We start from the raw sequence: 22761 nt of genomic DNA on the forward strand, positions 1-22761 counted from the left end.
ATAGGATGAACTACGTCACGCTATTGTCTGAGGAAATCAACTCTCCCATAGTGCACAATTGCGCCGTGTTGGTATGGAAAGTCCGTTAAGCAAGAAAGGCGCAAGGCTGCTAGTGTTTGGGCCAATCTGGTCACCGTCAGGTTAGAAATTATAAATCAGCGAATGAATTGACAAAGTTCTGTGCATTTTATTAAAAATCGCATTGAATATTTCCTTTTTTGAAATCTTTAGGGGGAAACAAACAAACGGGGAGTAGCATTCAGACTATGTAGTAACAGTTTTTGCTCCAAGTGTAACTAAAAAAAAAATGCTGAACCTTTTTTTTGAACCACCTTGATACTATTTAGAAATTATTTTTTTAATCGTTATGGACACACTATTTTCTATATAGAATGAGAGTTTAAAGAAAAGAAACGAATACCAACACAAACACTACACTGGCATTTCTAAAAAGAAACCTCACGTTCCAGACATGTAGAAATACTGCCTGCCTATCTAGCACTAGTCGGATCCATGGTACAGTATGGTTGTGTGGTATGATATCCATACTATACCAAGGATGTAGATAGAATCGAGAAAGTCCAAACGCAAGGCAGCACAATTTGTATCTGGTGACTACAAAACAAGCGAAGCAGGATGCGTCACCAAAATGATAACTGACCAACACTCCAAAGAACGGCGTAGTAGGATCCGTCTTACATATACCTCTGTAAAGTAGTAGACGGGTTAGTACCGGCTCTGTCACCAAATATATTTTTAAACCATTAAGACAAAAACGCCAATTTAAAGACAAATCTTTTCCTTAATTGGAAACTATAAACATTGTAGTAAAACAAGTAACAAATAACAGTAGAGTTTTTAGTTGAGCAATGTAGAACAGAACAATTTAGAAATTCTTTCTTAGTGAAAATAATTGTGGACTGGAATCATCTTAAAGACTGTTGTGCGCGCGCAAACAGTGGAGAGCATCAATACAGCTCTTGAATATCTACTTACTTTTTGTGGCTCTCTCTTCGGTGCAATTGTGCCTTGCAAAGTATACATTCAGATTCAGATGCAAATTCCGTAACTCACTTTAAGTTGCTATTTATTGGTTCATAAATTAGTTTAGACTGTTATCACAGCCTGGTTCCCACCTCTTTCGTAGCTTTTGCACAAAGAGAGAAGTTAAAAATTAGGGAGCCAGTCCATCTGCTTTTGACAACCGGTGTCAATGCACTTTTTTATCCACCAGTTGAAACGGTTACTCTACTTACTGCCCATTTTGTCCTTCACTTCAGACCACACAATGCTGGAACGTTTGAAAAATTTATACAAGACGTTAAAGCCGTTCTTTGTTCTTCACTTCATAACGGACATATCACTTGCTGCAATTTACTTTTTAGTGAAAACATGCAGTCCCATTTGTGACTACCTGTTTGATAACTGCAAACTCGAACTGGTATAATTCCCTTGTCCATCCCTCGTGTGTGAAGCATGTTTTTGTCTGTTAGTCCTACAATTTAAGACGTAGCACATGTTGATTTTGTTTTAGTGATGACCAAAACATAAATATCAGCGTCAAGGTCTTACATGTAAGGCTATGTCTCTGTGTGAAACGTGCTGACATGTTTGTAAAATTGTTTTCAGGTGTTTTGTCATAAATTTTTTAAACTTAAAATTTATATACACTGCACTTGAAATCACGTACACCCTGCTTTCGACCACTCCGGTGGCCTAAGTTTTAAGAGCGTCGAACCCTGTCCGAGTCATGCCAAAAACTTCTAAAAATGAAAATGGTACATATCATCGGCTTCGCTTGGTGCTCAGGTTATGAGGTTAATGATGGGACTGGTTGTCCTAGTGTTGGGATAATGTGACTGGGTGGGACATGAAGCCACATGTCTGCAGCATGATGATTCCCCAATGCTAGACATCACTATAAACTGCCACACTGTAAACATCACAGTGATGTGACTCAAATTGTTAAAGCTACATTAAAAATCCCCAAACACACACTGTTTCTATTCTTGCAGGTTCCTTAAATTCCTAATCTCACTATATTTACTTTTTGTTTTAAATGGACCATTGTACCATCTGCCAGTATTTTATATCGGTGTTATTAAGGAAATGTTTCATCATATTGTAAAAAAGTTCACCGTTTCTGGAAATAATTTGGAAACAAATGAAAAATATAAATGATTTTTCAATGTTTTATTTTATCTTCCATATAGATATATCTCCTAGCAAAAGGAGAAACCTGTCACACTTGGCTGAATGTAGTCATCAAGATGATTATGGTTTACAATGCTGTAAGCATTGTCATATAATTAACCTTGTTTACATAACATTCATTGCAAAAAATATCTTGCACAATAAGGGTCTTGACATATTGATATAAGATAGGGCTGTCAGGGATATGAGCTTCTGGGTCAGATACATGTGACATTCTTAAAGTTTGCACAGTTTCTTCCAGTAAAGCTTCCCCGTGGCACTCCTCATTTTACCACAGTACACCCCCCCCCCCTTTCATATTCTGGTTAGCCTTGGCCAATTTGCAGAATAACAGAAGGCTAGACTTGAGTAAACATGCACGAAGTCTGTGTGGCTAATTAACAGTCCTTATTTGTGTCATTATCTGATGAAAAGGACTGCCCATTTGAAGGCTACTCTAGCATGCTTGCAAGAAACAATGTTCTGTTGAGTGCATGTAAGCACCTTTGATTGATTGATTGGCAAATAAATGATGCCCTATTTTGTTTCAACCATGTTTAAATTAAATTGGTGATGATGCCAATATAAATCATGATTGTAATCAAAGCTTTTCCGTAAGTTTGATTTGGACAATATTATCAAATCATTGATGTACCATAATAATAATAATAACAATGACTGCTAGTTAAGTGCATTACTCTACATTATCAGTAGAGACATTTTAAAAGAGTGCAAAGCAATGTTGCCTTGTAACAAGAAGTTGGCAAAATCTCATTTAATTTTCATGATTTTGTGATGAAAAGGACACTAATGCCAGCAAAAGAGTATAAAGACAACAGTAGGTGAAAGTTCAATTTGACTGGTGATGTCTGAGTATCAGTTCTTAAGGCTTGTGTGTTGAAAACATTAAAATCTGTACATGTACCAAGAGTCATTCTTCTTTTTGCCATGTTGTTTACTCGTGTTAGTTACTTTTGTGGGAATGGAGATGCTGTTCTACCTGCTGAGAAAACTACATAGCATTATAAGTGATCGATCTTGGGATTGAAAGAAATCATTGACAGCTGAGAAAACTACACAGCATTATAAGTGATCAATCTTGGGATTGAATATATTGACAGTTCTAAAACTACACAGCATTATAAGTGATCATTCTTGGGATTGAAAGAAATCATTGACAGTTTCATTGTTGTGGTTCATATTTGTCTTAGCGTTGTTGTAACAGTAAAAAAAATATAAATTTACATGTATAATGTCTATACTTAACATTCTGTTTACTGAAAAATAGTTTCCTTATAGTGTGATGGCCAAGAATTGAATTCTGGTATTATTAGAATAATGATCATGTGCTTTTTCATTTTTCTTTTTGTCTTTATACCACAATCTCTCTTATTCGAACATTTGCACAAAATTCTGATCTGAATGTCTGGATATTTGTTTCAATTATGGAAATTTATATGCTGGGATGGTGGTAGAGATCATGACATCAGAGACAAAAAGAGATCACATGATCAGTGAATTCATGACATTGTTACCAGCCTGCCCTCAGACATTTAACTATGAAATAGTAATTCCCATTTGAAATAACATTACTTAAAATCTTCAAAGATAAACCAAAAACTTAAAAAAAGGAGAAAAAATATGCAGAGGAAGTTGGTGGAGATGGAAGAGATGATGACGTAAATGTTTTGGCTTTGTGTGTAATTTTTGGTGACAGATATGAGACAGAGTTTTAAAAAATTGTTAGATTCTCATCTTGATCTGTTAAATGTCTCCACACCAAATATACAAAAATCTTGTTATTTTCTTTTGTCTTTTGTGAAACTTGGAGACTCATTAACTTAATTTTTTTTTTGCTAAGAATAGTATTAAAAACTATTTATGTTTTTTCTCGGAGTTGTATATGAAAATATTTGGTTCATTTGTTTCTGTTATATTCACCACACTCCTGTTGGCAACCAAGAGAAAGACCTAATTTTCATATCATTGAAATAAAGGATTCTCATAAATATATTTTGCGTAATTGCATCAAGTAGCTGCAGTTTTACAGCATCTAAATTACAAATTAGACCATAAAGATTAGTATATAAGTCCAAGTGAAGAAAAAAACCATGATCTGCTGTTGTATAATTATGCTTGCAAATCAGGGTCTGTGCTGCTTTGTTGTAATGATTACACCTAATAAAGTGCATAGATCCCAATCTGTTCGTGCATTATACAGTGGCAGATCTGGGTCAGTGTAGTTTACAGTTAGATCTGACTTGTACAGGAGTGGTCGTGAGTACCATTACAATAAGCTGTTTTGTTTTTGTTTATAGGAACCAAAATTTAAATATTGATTTTTTTATGGATGATTATTAGAAAAGAAAAAAACAAAACTGAACCATGTTGCCACTTTAACATGGACGTAAGCTTAGGGTGCTTTAGGTTAGTTGAGTTGATACACACACACACACACACACACACACACACACAAACACATACACACACTGTTTATTCAGATTCAGCTTGATATTGTGAGTTTGACACCATTTTCCAACAATAACAAGAAAAAACAACTTGCCACTTTCAAATGCAATTAATATTACAGTACCTTCAGGTCTTTGATTTTCAGTCAGAACACACACAGACACACACACACACACACAAACTCGTGTATGTATAAAATTTTATCAGAATTTTGATCTTTTTTCAGAGAGAATTAGAATGGTTAACATTCCTGGGATGTGTCATAGTGATGAAAAACCGCAAGCAAGGTATAAATTTAGCTGGAGATAAGACTTAAAAATCAGCTTAAGAATAGAAATACCATATATATTCGTTTATAAATCAAATGTTTCTGAATCAGTTGGTATATCTTAACCTTAAAAGTAGACATCTTTCACATTGTATTTTGTAGGTAGATAGTTTATTCAGAGATTCATGAGAGTCGATTGCAGTAATTATCGTCTTTGTTTATGGATATTAGATCTGTAATCATAACAAAAAATGTATAGGGTTGATTGGTGTCCATGTATATCATATTTTTGACATTTAATACTTAAGTGGAAAAAAAGTTATACAGAATTTAGGCAGTCTTACAGTGCTGCTCTATGTGTAATTATTTACAACATTTTTTTAGTCTAATGTTTTCCCCATGTGACAATTTAGAATATTTATATGCAGGTCAGTTATGATTTAGGTGCATACTTTTCATCAAAACCATTTATTCACAAATTGCTGCTGGAATGATAATTCAGTGACCTGCAGTGACCTGTAGATTGAACAGTCAGGATCAACTGGGTTATTACATATATCATATGCAAACAGAATGCAGGCTGTGACCAGGGTTGTACAGATTGGATAGCCTGACACAGAGCTAGTAAAGGACTGGGCCCAAGAATGCAGGCTGTGACCAGGGTTGTACAAATTGGGTAACATGACACAGAGCTAGTAAAGGACTGGGCCCAAGATTGCAGGCTGTGACCAGGGTTGTACAAATTGGGTAACCTGACACAGAGCTAGTAAAGGACTGGGCCCAAGATTGCAGTCTGTGACCAGGGTTGTACAAATTGGGTAACCTGACACAGAGCTTGTAAAGGACTGGGCCCAAGAATGCAGGCTGTGACCAGGGTTGTACAAATTGGGTAACATGACACAGAGCTAGTAAAGGACTGGGCCCAAGATTGCAGACTATGACCAGGTTGTACAAATTGGGTAACATGACACAGAGCTAGTAAAAGACTTGGCCCAGGATTTAGCTGCACAATTAATTTAGGCAGATTATGATAAGTAAATTAAAATCATATAATAAATTATTTGTAATAAAATTGATAATTATTTGTAACTAGATTCTCGGCCCATAACAAACTCAGGCTACACAAATCTGCCCATTACATTACAGAGATTTAGACATCAGAATATAAAGATAGTTATGAAGTGAAAAAGGGACAGGTATGAAATTGGTCAGGATGTCAATTGGACACTGGTATCTACTATACATACACAAGCATAGGCTGACTACAGACAACCTGCCATCACACTGGCATATGAGGGCTGTGTTGTTTGTTCTCCTGATAACTCCTGCATAGACCCAGATTTGCTCACATGTGTGATGGCAACTTTGAGTCTGTGCAGTTTGTATGGAAGTGACTTATAACTTAGTATATATGGTACTTCTTTCTTGGTCAAATGAATTTGCCATTGAATAAGTTTCCCTGCTCTTGTATTCACTAATAAAATTGAACAGAAAATTACCCAAATCTAGACTGCTGCTTGGAAACAATAACATATCTGGTTTGTCCATCAGTTTATGTTGTAATAGTAACGAGAATGCGAGGTATGTGTATGATGATTGAATGTCAGTTTTGTGTACACCTAAGCTGACAAAGAATTGAAGTTACTAGATACAAATTATTAATATGCTTAAAGATATGAACAAATGTAAAGATGATAGCTCCTTTGGTATGATTTTTGTTGATATTTCAATGAATTAAAATTTGTCCGGCAGCTAGCTAAATCACATCTATATGTACACAAATTTCTTTAACGTGAGCTTTGAAGTTTTAAGTTTTGTACACATACCTTGCCTTGGCATTTTATTTTGAATTTTAATCCATAAGAAGTCAGGATTTAAAATTACAACTCTTCCCTATGAACTTTATCTCGAGATACAGTAATATATTTCATGATTTTTTTTTATATTTCAGTTGGATTAAAAGAATACATCAGTACAGCATGCATGTTTAGCAAAGTGTTGAACTTGGTATTGTTCTTCAAGCTAAATGCTGTGTATGGAATGGTGTATGGTGTTTTATGTCTACGTAAGTGATATTTACCTGTATATTTACTTTACTTCATTAATTACCGATTCTTGAAATTACCTGAAATATTAGTGTCTTATTAGGTTATATAAATATCATGAATTGATCAAGTCACTGGTATGGGTTGGCAGGTAAATATTTTTATTATCTCTTTCTCTGCTAAAACATTCAAGAAGCTGAATGAGTATATATAAATGTTTTCACATATATTTACCTAGGAAAGATGCAATCTGACTGGTTCTAATATGCATGTGCATTTTTAAAAAAATGAAATTGATTGTGCTGTGATCTGTTAGAGCCAGTATCTGTATGAGTATATCTATTTTGTGAAATCTTTGTGAGCAGGGGTTGCATGAATTAGTTTCTTAGTAGGAATTAGCGTAACAAGTCTGTCTTTAAACTTTAAAAGAAAGATCAGATTTCAGTATTATTACCAGACACCCGAACATTTAGGCGACACACACCACAAAAATGCCTGAAAAAGTGATGTTTACACAGAATAATGCAACCCTCCAGACAAGGAATACAAATTTTTTCAGTTTTGATGAAGAGATAATTTTTTTGTCAAGAATGTAAGCTGTTTTTTTCTCTCAGATGTTTAGTATCCCATATGATTTACATTAGAACTCAAATATAAGAACATGTTCACCTGAGTCAGGGGGCCCCAAGTGGCCAAGTGGTCTAAAGCGCTGTCCGTTACGGATCACTGCCACCTTACCTCTGTCTGCATGGGTTCGAGTCTCGGATTCAGCCAATGTGGGTATGTGAGAAAGCTTGCCAGTAGCTTCTCGTGAGTCGGTGGTTCTTTCCGGGGTTTTCCTGGGTTCTTCCTCCACCATTAATACTGGCCGCCATGTATAGCCTATTGTGTGCTGAAAAATGGTGTTAAACCCTACAACAACAACAACAACAACCTGAGTCAGACTCCCAGTGTAGGTGTTTGTCAGTATGCTGCTTTTGAGATACTGTAATTACTTTTTTAAAGTTATTTCCCTTATCCTAGCCAATAGCTGTCATAAGTAGAACAGTAGTCTAATTGTTTTTATTGATATGTGCCAATACTTATGACTTGAGTGCCAATTTTAATTCTAAGAAATGAAACATTTTTTATCAGTTCCATGCCAAACATTCATACATAGTATTTATTAATGATGTAGACAAAATTTTGACAGTGATTTTGTCTGTATTAATGGTCAATTAATATAAATTTGGTTTTTGTTCAAGAAATGTTTTATGTGCAGTACAAAGGAACTTATGCACTCAGTTTCCCGGTACTTGAACAGCCTAACATTTGTCAGAATTGAAGAGCGTTTATCTACAAGAAAACTTGTATCTTAAAAACAAGTATCTTCAAGACTAGGGTAACGCTACAAAATTATTTAGCCTTTTGGATTGGTTTGAAGTGAAATACAGTCCAAAATAAATCTTTGAAATCTTCTTATTTCAGTTCATCTAGTGTTTATTCCTGAGCCGGTGTATAGAGGTCCAGAATATGTTACCTATTTCCGTGGACCACATTTAGAGGTGAGAAATAGCAATACATGCACACCCTACTTATCTGTGAATAATTGACACCCAACTGTGAATGATGTAAACCCAGATCTGCATTACATGATGTGCTGGCAGATCGAGGCCACTGTTTTCTTGCAATGATCAGAAGAATAAGCAGAATACACCCCATTCTCCTGATCATGATGTAATGACAGATCTGGGTTTAATAATGATGTTCCTGTGTGCTTCATATATAGATACGATGGTAATTTTTAATAAAATTATTGTTTGACAAAGAAAATTTTTGAAATTAAAGAAAGAAATTAAGAAAATCAGACATAGAATGATAAAAGGAGCCTAATTCATTTTATTATTATTATTATTATTATTATTATTATTAAATACACCTTGTTTATTCCATTTCGTTTTTAAAGGTCTCTGCCAATGGAAATAAAAAGAACAAGAAACATATCATATTTCATACTGATTATGACGTGCTTATGACTTTTTTCTTCTTTTTAAAATTTCAGTCATAATATTTAGCTCTGTTGGTCACAGACCAGAAGAGATTATGGGAGTGTCTGTCATCTCAGTCTGTTAGCACAAGTTTGTTATCGCTACTGTTATGCTACTTGCAGAATTGCCATGAGACTTTACACACATATGGATCCCAAAATCTGGTTAGTCCTAAATGAAAATGGTGACACTAGGTCAGCCAATATGGCCACCACAACATCCATCTTGAAAACCTTGTTTTCACTACTCTTCCTCAAGAGAAGGTCATATCAACATGGAGTTTTTTTTACAAAGAGACCTTGTACAATGTCTGGTTGGTCCTCAATGAAAATGGTACTGATCTGATGTCTAATATGGCCACCCAAGTAGCCATTGTGAATATCATGTTATTGCTATGCATCCTAAATGGATGATTGCAACAATATGGGGGTGGTGGGGACTTTTACTAAATTACTTCTTATAATGTCTGATTTGTCCTAAATGAAAATGGTACTGCTCAGATACCCAACATAACAACTATTGTGGCTATCTTGAAAATCTTATTATCACTGCTGAATAAACAACTTCTTTATGATGTCTACTTGATTGTAAATGAAAATGGTTCCAATCTGACTTCAGTATGACTACTACATTGGCCATCTTGAAGATCTCGTTATAGCTACATAGCTTGGATGGCTGGTCATATTGATACTCTGCTTTCATATTGGTACTGTGCTTTCATATTGATACTGTGCTTTCAGAAGAAGACTTCTTATAATGTCTAGTTGGTCCTAAGTGGAAATGGTGCCAATCTGATATCCAATATGGCCACCATGGCAGCCATAAAAAAAATCCTGTTATTAGTACTGCTCCAAAATGGAAAGTCGTATTATCATGGGATTTCCATCAGAGGTCTTTTTGTGATGTATTGTTGGTCCTCAGTGATGTTGTGTGACCCCTAAATGAAACTGATATCAATCTGACATCCACGTCAGCTAATTTGAAAATATTGTTATTGCTGAAGAATATCAAAGATGGTTTCAACACACAGCAGTTAAAAGGAGCAAAATGGTCTTATCTTGGGAATCCTTTTTTGCCTGTAGCACTTAAGTTACATCGAGGGACTCTTGATTTTGTTGTACTGTTCATAGACCAGAAACGTTTATATATTATGGTCTGTTGTCTATATTCTGACTGTCCATCTGTTGTCCAATAAGTTTTTTTAATCTATTAATAAATTACTTCAAGAATTGCTCTGGAACACTACACACACACACACACACACACATTTTTATCCCAATGGCTAGTTGGTATGAACTGTAAATGGTGCTGCTTTACCATCCAGTATGATAAAATATTTTTGCTACTCAACCTGAAAAGATTGTCATATTGATATGAGGTTTTCACTAAAAGACTTTAAGCTGTCTTGCTGTTTATAAGTCTTGCTGTTTATAAGTCTTGCTGTTTATTAGTCAGACTACCATGCCATGGTGGCCATCTCAAAAATCTTTTCCAGAATTGATAGTCATAAATAGATGGAAGTTTTAAAACTTTCTTTTGACTGAGGGCCCAGGTTTCTGATGCAGCAAACAGCTGTTTTGACCCCCATAAGTCCCTGAGATGCAACATATTTTGATAGGGTTACATGGATTTAGTTTATAAGTATCTAGTAAAACTACACTATGTATAAGACTTTTTGAATATTGACATATTTTACAGCAATGATCAGTTAGTTGCTCTTGTTAGTTATAAAGAATAAATGATCTTATCTTAGTTCCTATATATTCTGGAATAGTTATTGGTGTTAACTTTTCAGTAATGGTCCCATGCTAGCTGATTTGAAAATCTTGTGATTTGCTCCATATAGCATATGGTTTCAAAGCTCTGCAATTAAAAATAATGAAATGGTTTTATCGTGAATACCTGGAATTTCTTTTCAGTCAGTAGAGCATTGGTCTCTTCTACAGACTCTTTGTTTAAAACTATTAATTGCCTCAGAGAAAACATATATTTTGTTTCCTTTTATTCAGATTTGAATTTCTAATCATTTTTTCAGTACTTATGAGTTAATAAATTATTATCAATTGTATGACATTACTTATTTGGGTCATGTGAACTGACATCCCATGTAACCTCAAGAACACATTTCGTCTCAAAACCTCTTTAACACTGGCAGGTATGATTTTGGATTTTGGCTGTAAATGAATTTATTGAGTACCATTCATACTTTCTTATAAGTCAATGATTGTTTTACGTGCCGCATAAAAAATATTTTAGATATCTTATATCCCTAGCTTGTAAAGATGGCATCTGCTTTGTTTTCCCATTTTGCAATCTTTTCATTCAACCATGAATTAGATAATTGTGAACTTAAATTCGTAACTTATAAAGGTAGAACTTGCTTTTGTTTTCCCAGTGGACAGTCCTTTGATTGAGCTGAGAATTTGATACATGTTCATTGCCAGGTACAGTCTTATATGTAGTTAACTGGAGGAACTTATTTCAACTCTCTTAGATCATGCCACACAACTGACACCTGTTCAGTTGTGGTGATCTTTTAAGAGACTATGATCGAAGTATCATTTTTTTGGAGCCCAAGCTCGTCTCGTCGTAAATAATGGCCTTGTGTCTGAATTGCCAGTATTCTGTCAGTTAAAGGGTACCTTTTCACTTGGATATCGTACATCATGAATTGCTAAACTTGGGTCGTTTCGCCAATATAGGGGAAAAACTATAATGTTTACAGTGGAACATGCATGTAGCTGATAATGCTTGTTCGTATTGATGAAAATGAGGATATTTATTTTCATCATTTCTTTAAATTTGCTGTAAATGAGAAAAAACAATGATTGTATTCCAGCCAATAATTCCAATGTATTTCATATGTTAGGAAATTGTACTATATCCACAGTTAGAAAAGGAGTTTAGGAAATGTGAAACATTTCAATGTGGGATTAAGTTGTTAGTGAATGGCTTGATACAGAAGCAACTACTTGTGTTTGAAATGCAAAACTATGACTAAAGAAAAGATGCCAAATGGGTTGTTGACACTTTTAACCCTTAAGGGATAGGTAGATGAGGCAATTTGTTTGGTCTTGATTGAGAAAGTATGGAGCACTGGACCAGGTATATTGTTGAAACATTATGCATTGCTTGTATGGGGCATGTTTTGAGTGCATCTTGATGCAGTCTGTGGAACAGTTGTTGTAGTAAGACACTAAAAATTGTCCCCAATCTCCCCAAAATATTTGCGAATTTTTTTTCAAAATGATGTAAGCGATGACAAGCTAATCTGCTTTAATGATTATTTGATAGTTAAAAATATAATGAATATTGCCACAATATTTCAGGAAGAGCTGGAGAGGGATAAAAGAATCACATGGCTAATAGCTTTTTATGCTGCCTGGTCCCCAGCTTGTGTTGCCCTGGCACCAAGTTTCTCAGAGATATCAGCTGAGTAAGTTTCACATGTTCAACACTTTGCTGGCAAGACACTAAAAATCCTCCAATCTCAAAAGTATGGTTGACAGAATTTCATCAGATTAATATAGCAGTTACAGAGGAGCTTGATATTGGGTTGGTTCTTTGACAACTCAGTAGATGATTTTTTGTAAAAACAGATTTTGATAACATGTCTTCTTGATGCCTTGCACTGGTAAGTTTCGGTAAGGGACATATTGTATTTGTGCCTATCTTTCCTCCCATGCTGCTGAAGATAATATGTGGACCGTAGTGCTGTCTGTCCATGTGCATGAGGTTGTGTGCATTATTGTGTTTAGATGTAATGATGCACAGCTGCTACCCAGATCACTTTATTTGTCAACATGTAATGCCCACTGCAAACATCATTGACCCTGATAAGCTACAATATAATGTGCAAGCAGGCCAGAGTATGATGCGTTACCCCATCCGAATAAGGCACTGCAGGGCCACAGTACCAATATTACTCTGATACACTTCCCTTTGTGCCTTTCTGGCCTATGCTGCAGTGCTATGATTTTTATAAACATGAAGAAGGATTGGCCCGGTCCTATACAAAACTCAGCAGGTACTAATTGCCTATTTAGGAAAATGCTCTCTAACAAACTGCCTCACTCTATTTTATTCGTTGGTGTAGATAAATGCATGGTAAGATAATCTGATTATAAACAAGGGATGGCTCAATTTATGATTCTTTAATAACAACACTGGCCCAGTCAGGTGAGATTTTTTTTTTTTAATAACAGCATTCCAGAAATCTAATACATGTATTCCACCCCACCACCCATATTCATATAATCTGATCATATTTCAAAGCAATTTCTTAGCTTGATTTGGACAGAAACTTAGACAATTGATAGTAGTCACTGGCTTAAATCCCATGATGGGCAATACTAAAAACCTATTTCAGATGCAAGTTTTTAAGATACATGTGTACTCCAGATTACAGTGATTTCATCAACATTTTGACAAAAGGCAGTGATTGTGGTTTTTATTTTATTTTATTGATTTTAAAATATTGTAAAATTGAATGATGACATCAATAAAATATTTTTGAAATATAAACACAGTGAACCCCTATAATACCACACTGGCTTGGGTCCACAAAGTTCCATCATATTATGTAATGCGCATTGTCAAGACAAGTCAGTAATCTGGATAAAATCTTATGTAACATGCAGTGTCAGGACAAGTCAGTAAACTGGATAAAATCTTATGTAACATGCAGCGTCAAGACAGGTCAGTAATCTGGATAAAATATTTTGTTACATGCAGTATCTAGACAAGTCAATAAACTGGATAAAATGTTTTGTTATGTACAGTATCTAGACGAGTCAGTTAACTGGATAAAATCTTATGTAACATGCAATATCAAGATGAGTCAGTTAACTGGATAAAATCTTATGTAACATGCAGTATCTAGATGAATCAGTTAACTGGATAAAATCTTATGTAACATCCTGTATCAAGACGAGTCAGTTAACTGGATAAAATGTTACGGAGTATCTTTTTATCCATACAAGATGTTCCTGATGGAACAAATTTTGTTACCAGCAATAAAAATGCCAAAAATGGGCACTATGATTTTCAAAATGAGGAACTTATATTAAGATGAATCAAAATGAATTAATTGAAACCCATAGGTGAATACTTTACCCCATAATGTAATGTAGATTAAAATAGCAAAATTTCCTCAGATTATCTGTAAATACATATAGCACAGTGTGACCTCATTCTGTTTCATGTGTAAATAGTGAACTTTGCCAAACAAAATTAAATGATGGCAAGGAGCTGATAGAGCATGCATTAGGGTCTATTGTTTGCTTAAAATTGAACAACAGTTTAAACAGTGCGATGAAGATAAAAATTATTAGCATTATTGTTGATGATTCAATGCAGATTTGATAAACAATTATCGCATTTTGAAAGAACTGACATCTTTTTTAAAAGTAACAAGCTATAAATGAAGTACAGTGATGTACAGTTAGCGTATTTGAAACAAACATTCACAGAAACCTTTACATCCTTATTTATTTAAAGAAAGACAAACTTTTGTCTTAAATTACACAAAACATCACACCAGATTAAGAAATCAAATTCTTATTTACTTCAGCAGTTTAACTTTGCAGTAATTCAGAAATCATTTGGGAGAAATTATCTGATATCTTTGATAAACTGATTGCTAAACAAAAGTGTATGATTACTTAAAAACATTCTCTTTCACAAAGAAAAATCAAGTTTTTGCTAGGGTTGTTTTAACAGAACTCACAGACTGTTGACTGCAAGAAGCCAACAGTGGTGACTCTAACATGCCTGTCATTTCAAGGTTTCAAGCTTTCAATAGAGTCAATCGGTATTACGTTATCTAAGCTAAAATGTGATAAATTTGATATTTTCAACTGGTTCTTATCTCTTCTGTGTGACAGGACACAAATATCATCATGAGAAATGTTTAGTGTAGCTCAGTGGAAATAATCAAATGTATTCCCTAGATGATGCTACTGTAACAGCTGTAGATACTACTTTAGTTACTGTAGAAGCTGTACTACACTCCAATATAAGAAATATAAGTAACTTTTTTACAAGTGATAGGTGATAGTGAATTAATACACATAGACTGAGCGTGGGGTGGCCGAGTGGTCCAAAGTGCTCACCATTATGGATAATAATAATAATGAGGACTTTGTATAGTGCCTAATAGAAGTTCTAAGTGCTTTACAACATTAGACAACATTTATAACATACAAAACATATATAATGATATGATTACAAAAAACAAACACCATGAAATTAAAAAACATAAAAAACATGCTGAAAATATTTAAGGTGGGAAACATTATTAGGTCTTTAAGTTTGTTCTTGCAGTCGAAATAAGTGAGTTTTAAGAGCACTCTTGAATGGGATCACTGTGTCTTTGTGTCTAAGTTCAGTGGGCAATTCATTCCACGTTGCTGGCCCTGGTATGCAAAAGAACGTTGTCCATATGACTTTGTTTTCATAGTGGGAATAATGAGTATACGATTGTCAGAAGAGGCTGAAGATATGCAGCCTTGCATATGTTCATGACATGTTGGTGCAGTGTGAGTACTGTCCAGAATAACACCTAAGTTTAGTACTGACTGAATTTAATGTGTTGGTGTTGATGAAATTTATTGTTTGAGGTAAGGGATGTAAATGAGAAAGTCTTTATGTTGTGATCAGAATGGCCTCAGTTTTATCATCATTCATCTGCAGCTTGTTACATGTCATCCATGATTTCACATCAGAAATGCACCTCTCTACACCTTGGATGGTAGCATCAACTTCAGTTGGGTGGCTAGATTTGTATATTTGGGTGTCATCAGCGCACAATTGGTGAGACACTGGATGATGATCTATGACACTTGAGAGCGGCAGAGTGTATAGAATGAAGAGAACAGGTCCAAGAACAGACCTCTGTGGAACACCACAACATAGATTAACTGGGTTGGAGTGTTTTCCATTTGCAGACACAATTTTTGTCCTGTTGACCAAATTGGACTTGAACCACATTAAGGCTGTATCGTGAATGCCAAATACATACTGGAGATAGTGAAGTAATATAACAAGGTCTGTTGTGTCAAATGCTGCAGACAAATCAAGGAGGGTGAGGACTGTAATCTTTCCACTATCCAAAGCAGAGAGAATGTCATTTACTACTTTTAGAAGATTAGTTTCAATACTGTGGCAAGGGCGATATGCAGATTGTACATTGCTGAAAAGACTGTTTGAATTCAGATGAGATACAAGCTGGGATAGAACAAACGTTTCAAAGATTTTTTATATGAATGGGAGATTAGAAACTGGGTAGTAGTTCTTTAAATCGTTATGGTCGAGTGTTGGTTTCTTCAGCAGAGGCTTTACTATGGCAGTTTTGAAAAATGATGGGAATTCCTCGGATGAGAGAGAAGTGTTAATAACATCGGTTAGTGAAGGCAATACTGGATCTAAGCACTCAAGCAGCAGTGATGTTGGATCACTGCCATCTCACCTCTGTCTGCATGGGTTCAAGTCTTGGGTTCAGCCAATGTGGGTATGTGAGAAAGCTTGCCAGTAGCTTCTTGTGGGTTGGCGGTTCTTCCTGTTTTTTTTCCCGGGTTCTTCTGCCACCATTTATACTGGCTGCCATGTATAACCTATCGTGTGCTGAAAAATGACATTAAACCCTACAACAACAGCAACAATAGACTGAATGGAGCAGTCTCATACATATACTGTTAGAAAGTAGCAGACTGGATATATCTGTATTCAAACTGAGATCTCTTTAGATAAAGAATTATTGTTGTTTTTGTTGACCCTTATTTGCAAGCACATTATGGGATGTCAGATTTAGCCCTGTGTTTAAACATAGTAGTTTATTTGTCAGTGTAGACCCAGATGTTCCAGCACATTATGGGATGTTAGATCTGTATTTAAACATATTAGTATATTTGTCATTGTAGACCCAAATGTTACAGCACATTATTGGATGTCAGATTTAGGTCGGTGTTTAAACGTAGTAGTTTATTTGTCAGTGTAGACCCAGATGTTCCAGCACATTATGGGATGTTAGATCTGTATTTAAACATATTAGTATATTTGTCATTGTAGAACCAAATGTTACAGCACATTATTGGATGTCAGATTTAGGTCTGTGTTTAAACATAGTAGTTTATTTGTCAGTGTAGACACAGATGTTCCAGCACATTATGGGATGGCAGATTTAGGTCTGTGTTTAAACACAGTAGTTTATTTGTCAGTGTAGACACAGATGTTCCAGCACATTATGGGATGGCAGATTTAGATTTAACATTTTTTTTACAGTTTGGTCTGACCACTCTGGTGGTTGGAGCATCCACCTCAGATGCAGGAGGTGATTGGTTTGAATCTTGGTTGAGTCATACCAAAGACTTATAAAAATGATACTAGCAGCTGTCTCCTTTTGGTGCTCAGCATTAAGAAGTTAGTGTTAGGACTGGTCGGCCTGGGGTCAGGATAATGTGACTGGGTGGGACATGATGTTACTTGTCTCCAGCATGATGCCTCAGTGCTAGACATCACTATAAACTGTCATACTGCCGACATTGTAACGATATGACTTGGAATGTTCAAGCTACATTAAAAATACAAAAATCACAAACACAGTTTGGTATGTTATACAGGGGTAAATATATCTGTCTATACTTGATTGTTGTCACTGATCTACTAGCATATTATGGGAAAGCAGATTTAATTTAAGCTATTTATCACTGGTCATGTGGGATACAAGTATGGCAATTTATACATCAAAAACTTTGGTATAATGTGGGATGGTTTGGTCATTAAACATATTTCTAACCTTCAGGACACCAAAAGGGGTGGGGATAGTGAAAGAGAACGAGTCAACAAGTTACAGCTGAGTATGTGCAGCTTTGAATCTGATATTGATTCATTCTGAGTTTGCACTAAATGCGGGAAAGCTTATGCAATACCCCTGGTGTTGTAATTCTACATCTCCATTAACAATATGCACTTCATATTTATGTCAGTTTCTCAGACACCTTATATGTGTATTCATCCTAATAAGTACTACACCACAATACCATAAGTAAGTCACTGTGACCTGATGTTTATGGTCCAGAAATCATGTACACTTTCTGTTTAGGTCATTTTCTCATATACTATTGTTTGTACAGTCACAAAACCTTGTATTTTATACATCCCAATGAGTATTACACCACAGTACCATAAGTAAGTCACTGTGACCTAATGTTTATGGTCCAGTAATCATGTACACTTTATGTTTAGATCATTTTCTTGGACACCATTGCTTTATATGTACATGCATCCAGAGGAGCAAAGATAATTATAACAAAAGGTCATTGTGACTTCCTTTTCATGCTACAGCCATCATGTACATTTTATATTTGTCACATTCTGGGAAACCATTGCCTTTACAGTCATAAAAAAGACTTTGCATGGACCATAATGAGTACTACACCCCTTACCAAATGCAGATCACTGTCACCTCTTTTCCATTCTCCAGCGATCTTGTATACTTTTTATGATTAAGGCAAGTTACACAAATACTGTTGCTGCTACACATAATACTTGGTATGTGCATGCATTATAAGTACTACACGAGCATGTCAGAAGTAGGTCATTGTGACATATTGCTAACACTTCATTATGTACATCCTTGATGTTCAGGTAAATTTGTTCAACCCTGTTGCTTGTACAGTTATGTATTATGCATGGACAGTATGTAATTGGAGAAACTTGGGGAGTAATTGTTGAAAACATTAGGCTTTCCACTCTGAATTATTAAAAGTGTGCTTTTTCAGTTTTGTAAATTACTTGCTTAAAATATTTTGATTTCTTATATTCCAATAGTTTTTTAATTTCTTTGCAGATATCAGTTAGACAATCTCAGATTTGGAAAATTAGATGTCAGCAAATATTCAAAAGTGGGAGAAAAGTAAGTACTTGTTAACATAAAAACCAATCAAATACTTTATGGCTTATTCAGTATTATAGCAACTAATCTGATGTTATGTGGCTAAGTAGTACTATAGCAACCAGTCTGTTATGTGGTTTATTCATTATCATAGCAACCAGTATAATGTTATGTGGTTTATTCTGTATCATAGCATCCAGTCAGATGTTATGAAGTTTATTCAGTATCATAGCAACCGGTCTGATGCTGTGTGGTTTGTTCAGTATCATAGCAAGGCCAAGCTGTATATTCTATAACCCATATTACACCCATCAATCATACATCAAAATAAAGGGAATTGAAGGTTCTTTGAATTATACCTAAGATATACAAGGTCTTTTTTAAATAGCCAGCATAACCAGTGAGGAAAGCCAAGGAAATTCTTTTTCTTTAAAATTCTAACACTATGCAAAATACGAAAATGTAGAGCGCCACCAATAATGGTATTTTGTTTATCATGGAAATAGATCATTCTATGTAGAAAATATTCCAACTCAGAAAGAATAGAGAAGTTTGGTGTGATTTACTAAAATGTGAACTGCAATTTTGTCAATTTAATAATTTTTTTGCAAACAATTCAGATTTTCCATTTAGTCATGTAGGTCAGATGCATAACAGAAGATAAAGACTTTTCTTTATAATTTACAGATAATTTTTAGAGCTCATTTTAAGCTCCCTTTCCCCCAATAGTACCATTTTTCTTTAGCATTCTATATTCAGAAAGCATTTCCTGAAAAGATGTCAGAATATAAAGTTGTATGTTTCTGAATTGCATAATATTATCATTTTACACTTGCAAATGGAACCGCTCCAGTGGCTTAGTGGTTAGAGTGTCCACCTTGGATGTGGGAGGTCATGGGTTCAATTCCCGGCCGAGTCATGCCAAAGACTTATAAAAATGGTACTAACAGCTGCCTCACTTGGCACTCAGCATTAAGAGGTTAGTGTTAGGACTGATTGGCCTGGTGTGAGGATAATGTGACTGGGTGGGACACATGCTACATGTTTGCGACATGATACCCCAGTGCTAGACATCACTTTAAACTGCCACACTGCAGACATCATAGCGATATGACTGAAAATTTGTTAAAGCTACTTTAAAAATCCAAATCACACACATAGACACACTTGCAAATATGAATAGTAGATGAATTCCATATTGTTGTAAAAATCAGTACCTGCTTGATTCCTTTGCTAGTTTCTACCAATTTCGTTTGGACCAGATGTAATACATTTTGTGTCTGTTTCATTTCAGATTTAATATTAACTCTGGCTCTCTCTCCAAGCAACTTCCAACATTAATTTTGTTTCAAAATGGAAAAGAGAAAGAAAGAAGACCTTTTATATCTGCCAAAGGGACTGTTGTCAGATTCAAGTTCACCAAAGTGAGTTTTCATGGAATATCATAATACTGTATATGGTTTAGTACTTATTTGAAATTCTGTTGTTACTTTGCAGTCTGTGCAGTTGCCTTCTATTTAGGGTGTATATAGTTTTACAACTGTTTGGTCTTAAACTGCCGTATTTACCGTATTTGTTGGGACACTGCATTTATTGGGACACCATAAACTAATTTTGAAAGTAATATTTTTGTGCACTGTATGTTCTGAGACACAATTTTTTTATATGTGTTGTAAGTTGAGGGACACCTTTCAAAATCATTCAAAAATTACATGTTGGAAAATGCACTCCAACTGAAATCTTATTTTAAAAAATATGAAACTATACTGAGATAAAACTCTTTAATCAACTGCAGCATCATTTCATGAACACATCCCTTCTCCGGCACACGTACAATCCATTCTTTCAGTGCATGACTAATTTTTTGCTTTCTCATACCATGAAAAATTATCGTTAGAGCCAACACATCACCTGAATCAGAAACTGCAGGGATTAAAGTCTGTTTTTTCTTCTTCAAATCTGCACTACTCGTGCTAACTTTCTCACCTTTGACCCCCATCTTATCATCAGTCCATCCAGGAATGAGATCAAAATACACTAGAATTTTATCCATGTTAATGATCATATTGTTGGCGAAATCATCTTCTCTTCTGGCCTTCACGAATTCATCAAATGATTTTATTTTCTCCCATTCTTCTGGGCAACGCTGGGTCATCAATGTCTATGCACAAAGCACAATATTGTGTGACTTTAAAAATTGTTCCATTGTTTCAGTTTATTTTCGAAATTACTGTGAATACTGTAAAAAGGAACCAATGTTTGCTTCCATATCTCACCCGTCTTTGTATATATAAATTTTTTTAGTACAAAAATATTGCACTTATAAGATTACAAAGTCAGCATCTCAGGTCAGCTTGTTTTGCAATAAAATAACTTAGAAATGATATTTGTTAAAAAAGAAACAAAAACACCAAAACCGGCTTTAAGATATCTAAAGTTTGTCTTTGATGTCCAGTTTGTAAGTTCAACTTGCTGTCATTTGTGTTTATTCACTACCCGGGCTTCTATGTGCTTGGTGTCTGCAGGTAAATAGTACACACAGCAATAATTTGCTTTAATGATACTTTTTGTAACCCATGCTAACGAAAAGATTGTCACTTGCACTCTAGTGAATACGTTTTAAAATAATCATTTTTATTTGCGAGATGCTGTCACATCATTGACCTGGGTATAATTCAGTCTTGGTTATTTTGCACCTAACACCATGTCGTGTGAATGACAGTTGTCTTCAAGATATCGGTTGATTTTTCCTCTCATTTCTGAAATCATCTGCTTCTCTTTTGGACTTCACGAATTCTTCAAATGATTGTGTTTTCTTAAAGTCTTTTGGGTGACGCTGGATCATCATTATTCGTGCATGAAGCACTTTATTATGTCGTTTTAAAATTTTCTCCATTGTTTCAATTTATTTTCAAAAGTCCCATGAATACTGGTGAAAATGAACTAAAGTTAGCTTCCATATCTTGGCCATCTTTGTATGTTTCGAAAATTTTTTAAAAAATCAGCAAATTTAAAAGAATGTAATAAAATAACTGTTTGTATTGATATCCATTTTTAAAAAATAGCTTCAGAGTATTCAAAATTGGGTTTTGAGGTTGGCTTGCTTTGTAATAAAAATGAAATTTGTCTTTGATGTCCTGCTAGTAAGTTCAAAGAATTAGTTGTGTTTATTCTCCACCCGGGCTTCTATGTGCTTGGCATCAGTAGTTATAATTGATACAAATGGGCATTTATGTCTGCAGGTAAATAGTATATACAGCAATAACTTGCTTTAATGATACTTTTGTAACTCATGCTAGCGAAAAGATTGTCACTTGCACTCAAATGAATAATGATTTTTGTTGTGAGATACTGTCATATAGTTGACCTGGATATAATTCAGTCTTGGTTATTTTGCACCTAATACCATGTCACGCATGAATGACAGTTGTCTTCAGGATATTGGTTGATTATTTCCCTCTCATTTACAATTTTGTTGGACCCAGTTTTCAGTTGGATAACATATTCAAACCTTTGAGCACGATTTGTTTCACAGTGTTCGTATCAATAGCATGTCATGTGTTATAGAACATAAGTGATACACACTACAAAATGGATGCCCACGCTACATATATGGAGTTCATCGATATATTTTATTCTTTCTTGCTTATGATGAAAAAAAAAGGAATAAATGATAACAATACAAGGTTAATTTCTTTCTTTTTATTATCAGATAAATGTTTTGTTTATCTATTTTATCACAGCATGCAGTGGGAGGAGGGCACAATTCAATACAAATTTATTTAGTTTCTTAAGTCTTTGGACATATGACCTAGGTGAAAAAGATTCCACCATATGTTCTGGGACAGGAAAAAAATTTATTTTATG

At 34.9% G+C, this 22761-nt stretch overlaps 1 protein-coding gene and 1 long non-coding RNA gene across 3 annotated transcripts in view; one reads left to right on the plus strand and one right to left on the minus strand.

Moving 5' to 3' along the window:
- LOC149777199 (uncharacterized) overlaps positions 1-666 on the minus strand; it is a 37955-nt gene extending 37289 nt beyond the window's left edge. Inside the window, exon 1 of the long non-coding RNA XR_016416164.1 lies at positions 464-666. This is a non-coding gene — a long non-coding RNA (uncharacterized LOC149777199). The remainder of the gene's footprint in view (positions 1-463) is intronic.
- LOC149777200 (thioredoxin-related transmembrane protein 2-like) overlaps positions 65-22761 on the plus strand; it is a 30377-nt gene continuing 7680 nt past the window's right edge. The window contains exons 1-7 of one of the 2 annotated variants that reach the window (XM_089941904.1): positions 65-140; positions 4889-4949; positions 6882-6995; positions 8443-8519; positions 12332-12438; positions 18850-18915; positions 20189-20318. In XM_089941904.1, coding sequence (XP_089798030.1) covers positions 4931-4949; positions 6882-6995; positions 8443-8519; positions 12332-12438; positions 18850-18915; positions 20189-20318 — 513 coding nt within the window. In that variant the 5' untranslated portion in view covers positions 65-140; positions 4889-4930. Of the gene's footprint in view, positions 141-1215; positions 1442-4888; positions 4950-6881; positions 6996-8442; positions 8520-12331; positions 12439-18849; positions 18916-20188; positions 20319-22761 lie in introns of those variants that run through there. The other variant, XM_089941903.1, reaches the window with a different exon arrangement.

Source organism: Sinohyriopsis cumingii, chromosome 18, assembly GCF_028554795.1.
Source record: "Sinohyriopsis cumingii isolate HCF-2022 chromosome 18, ASM2855479v2, whole genome shotgun sequence".
In the NCBI taxonomy this organism is placed as follows: domain Eukaryota; kingdom Metazoa; phylum Mollusca; class Bivalvia; order Unionida; family Unionidae; genus Sinohyriopsis; species Sinohyriopsis cumingii.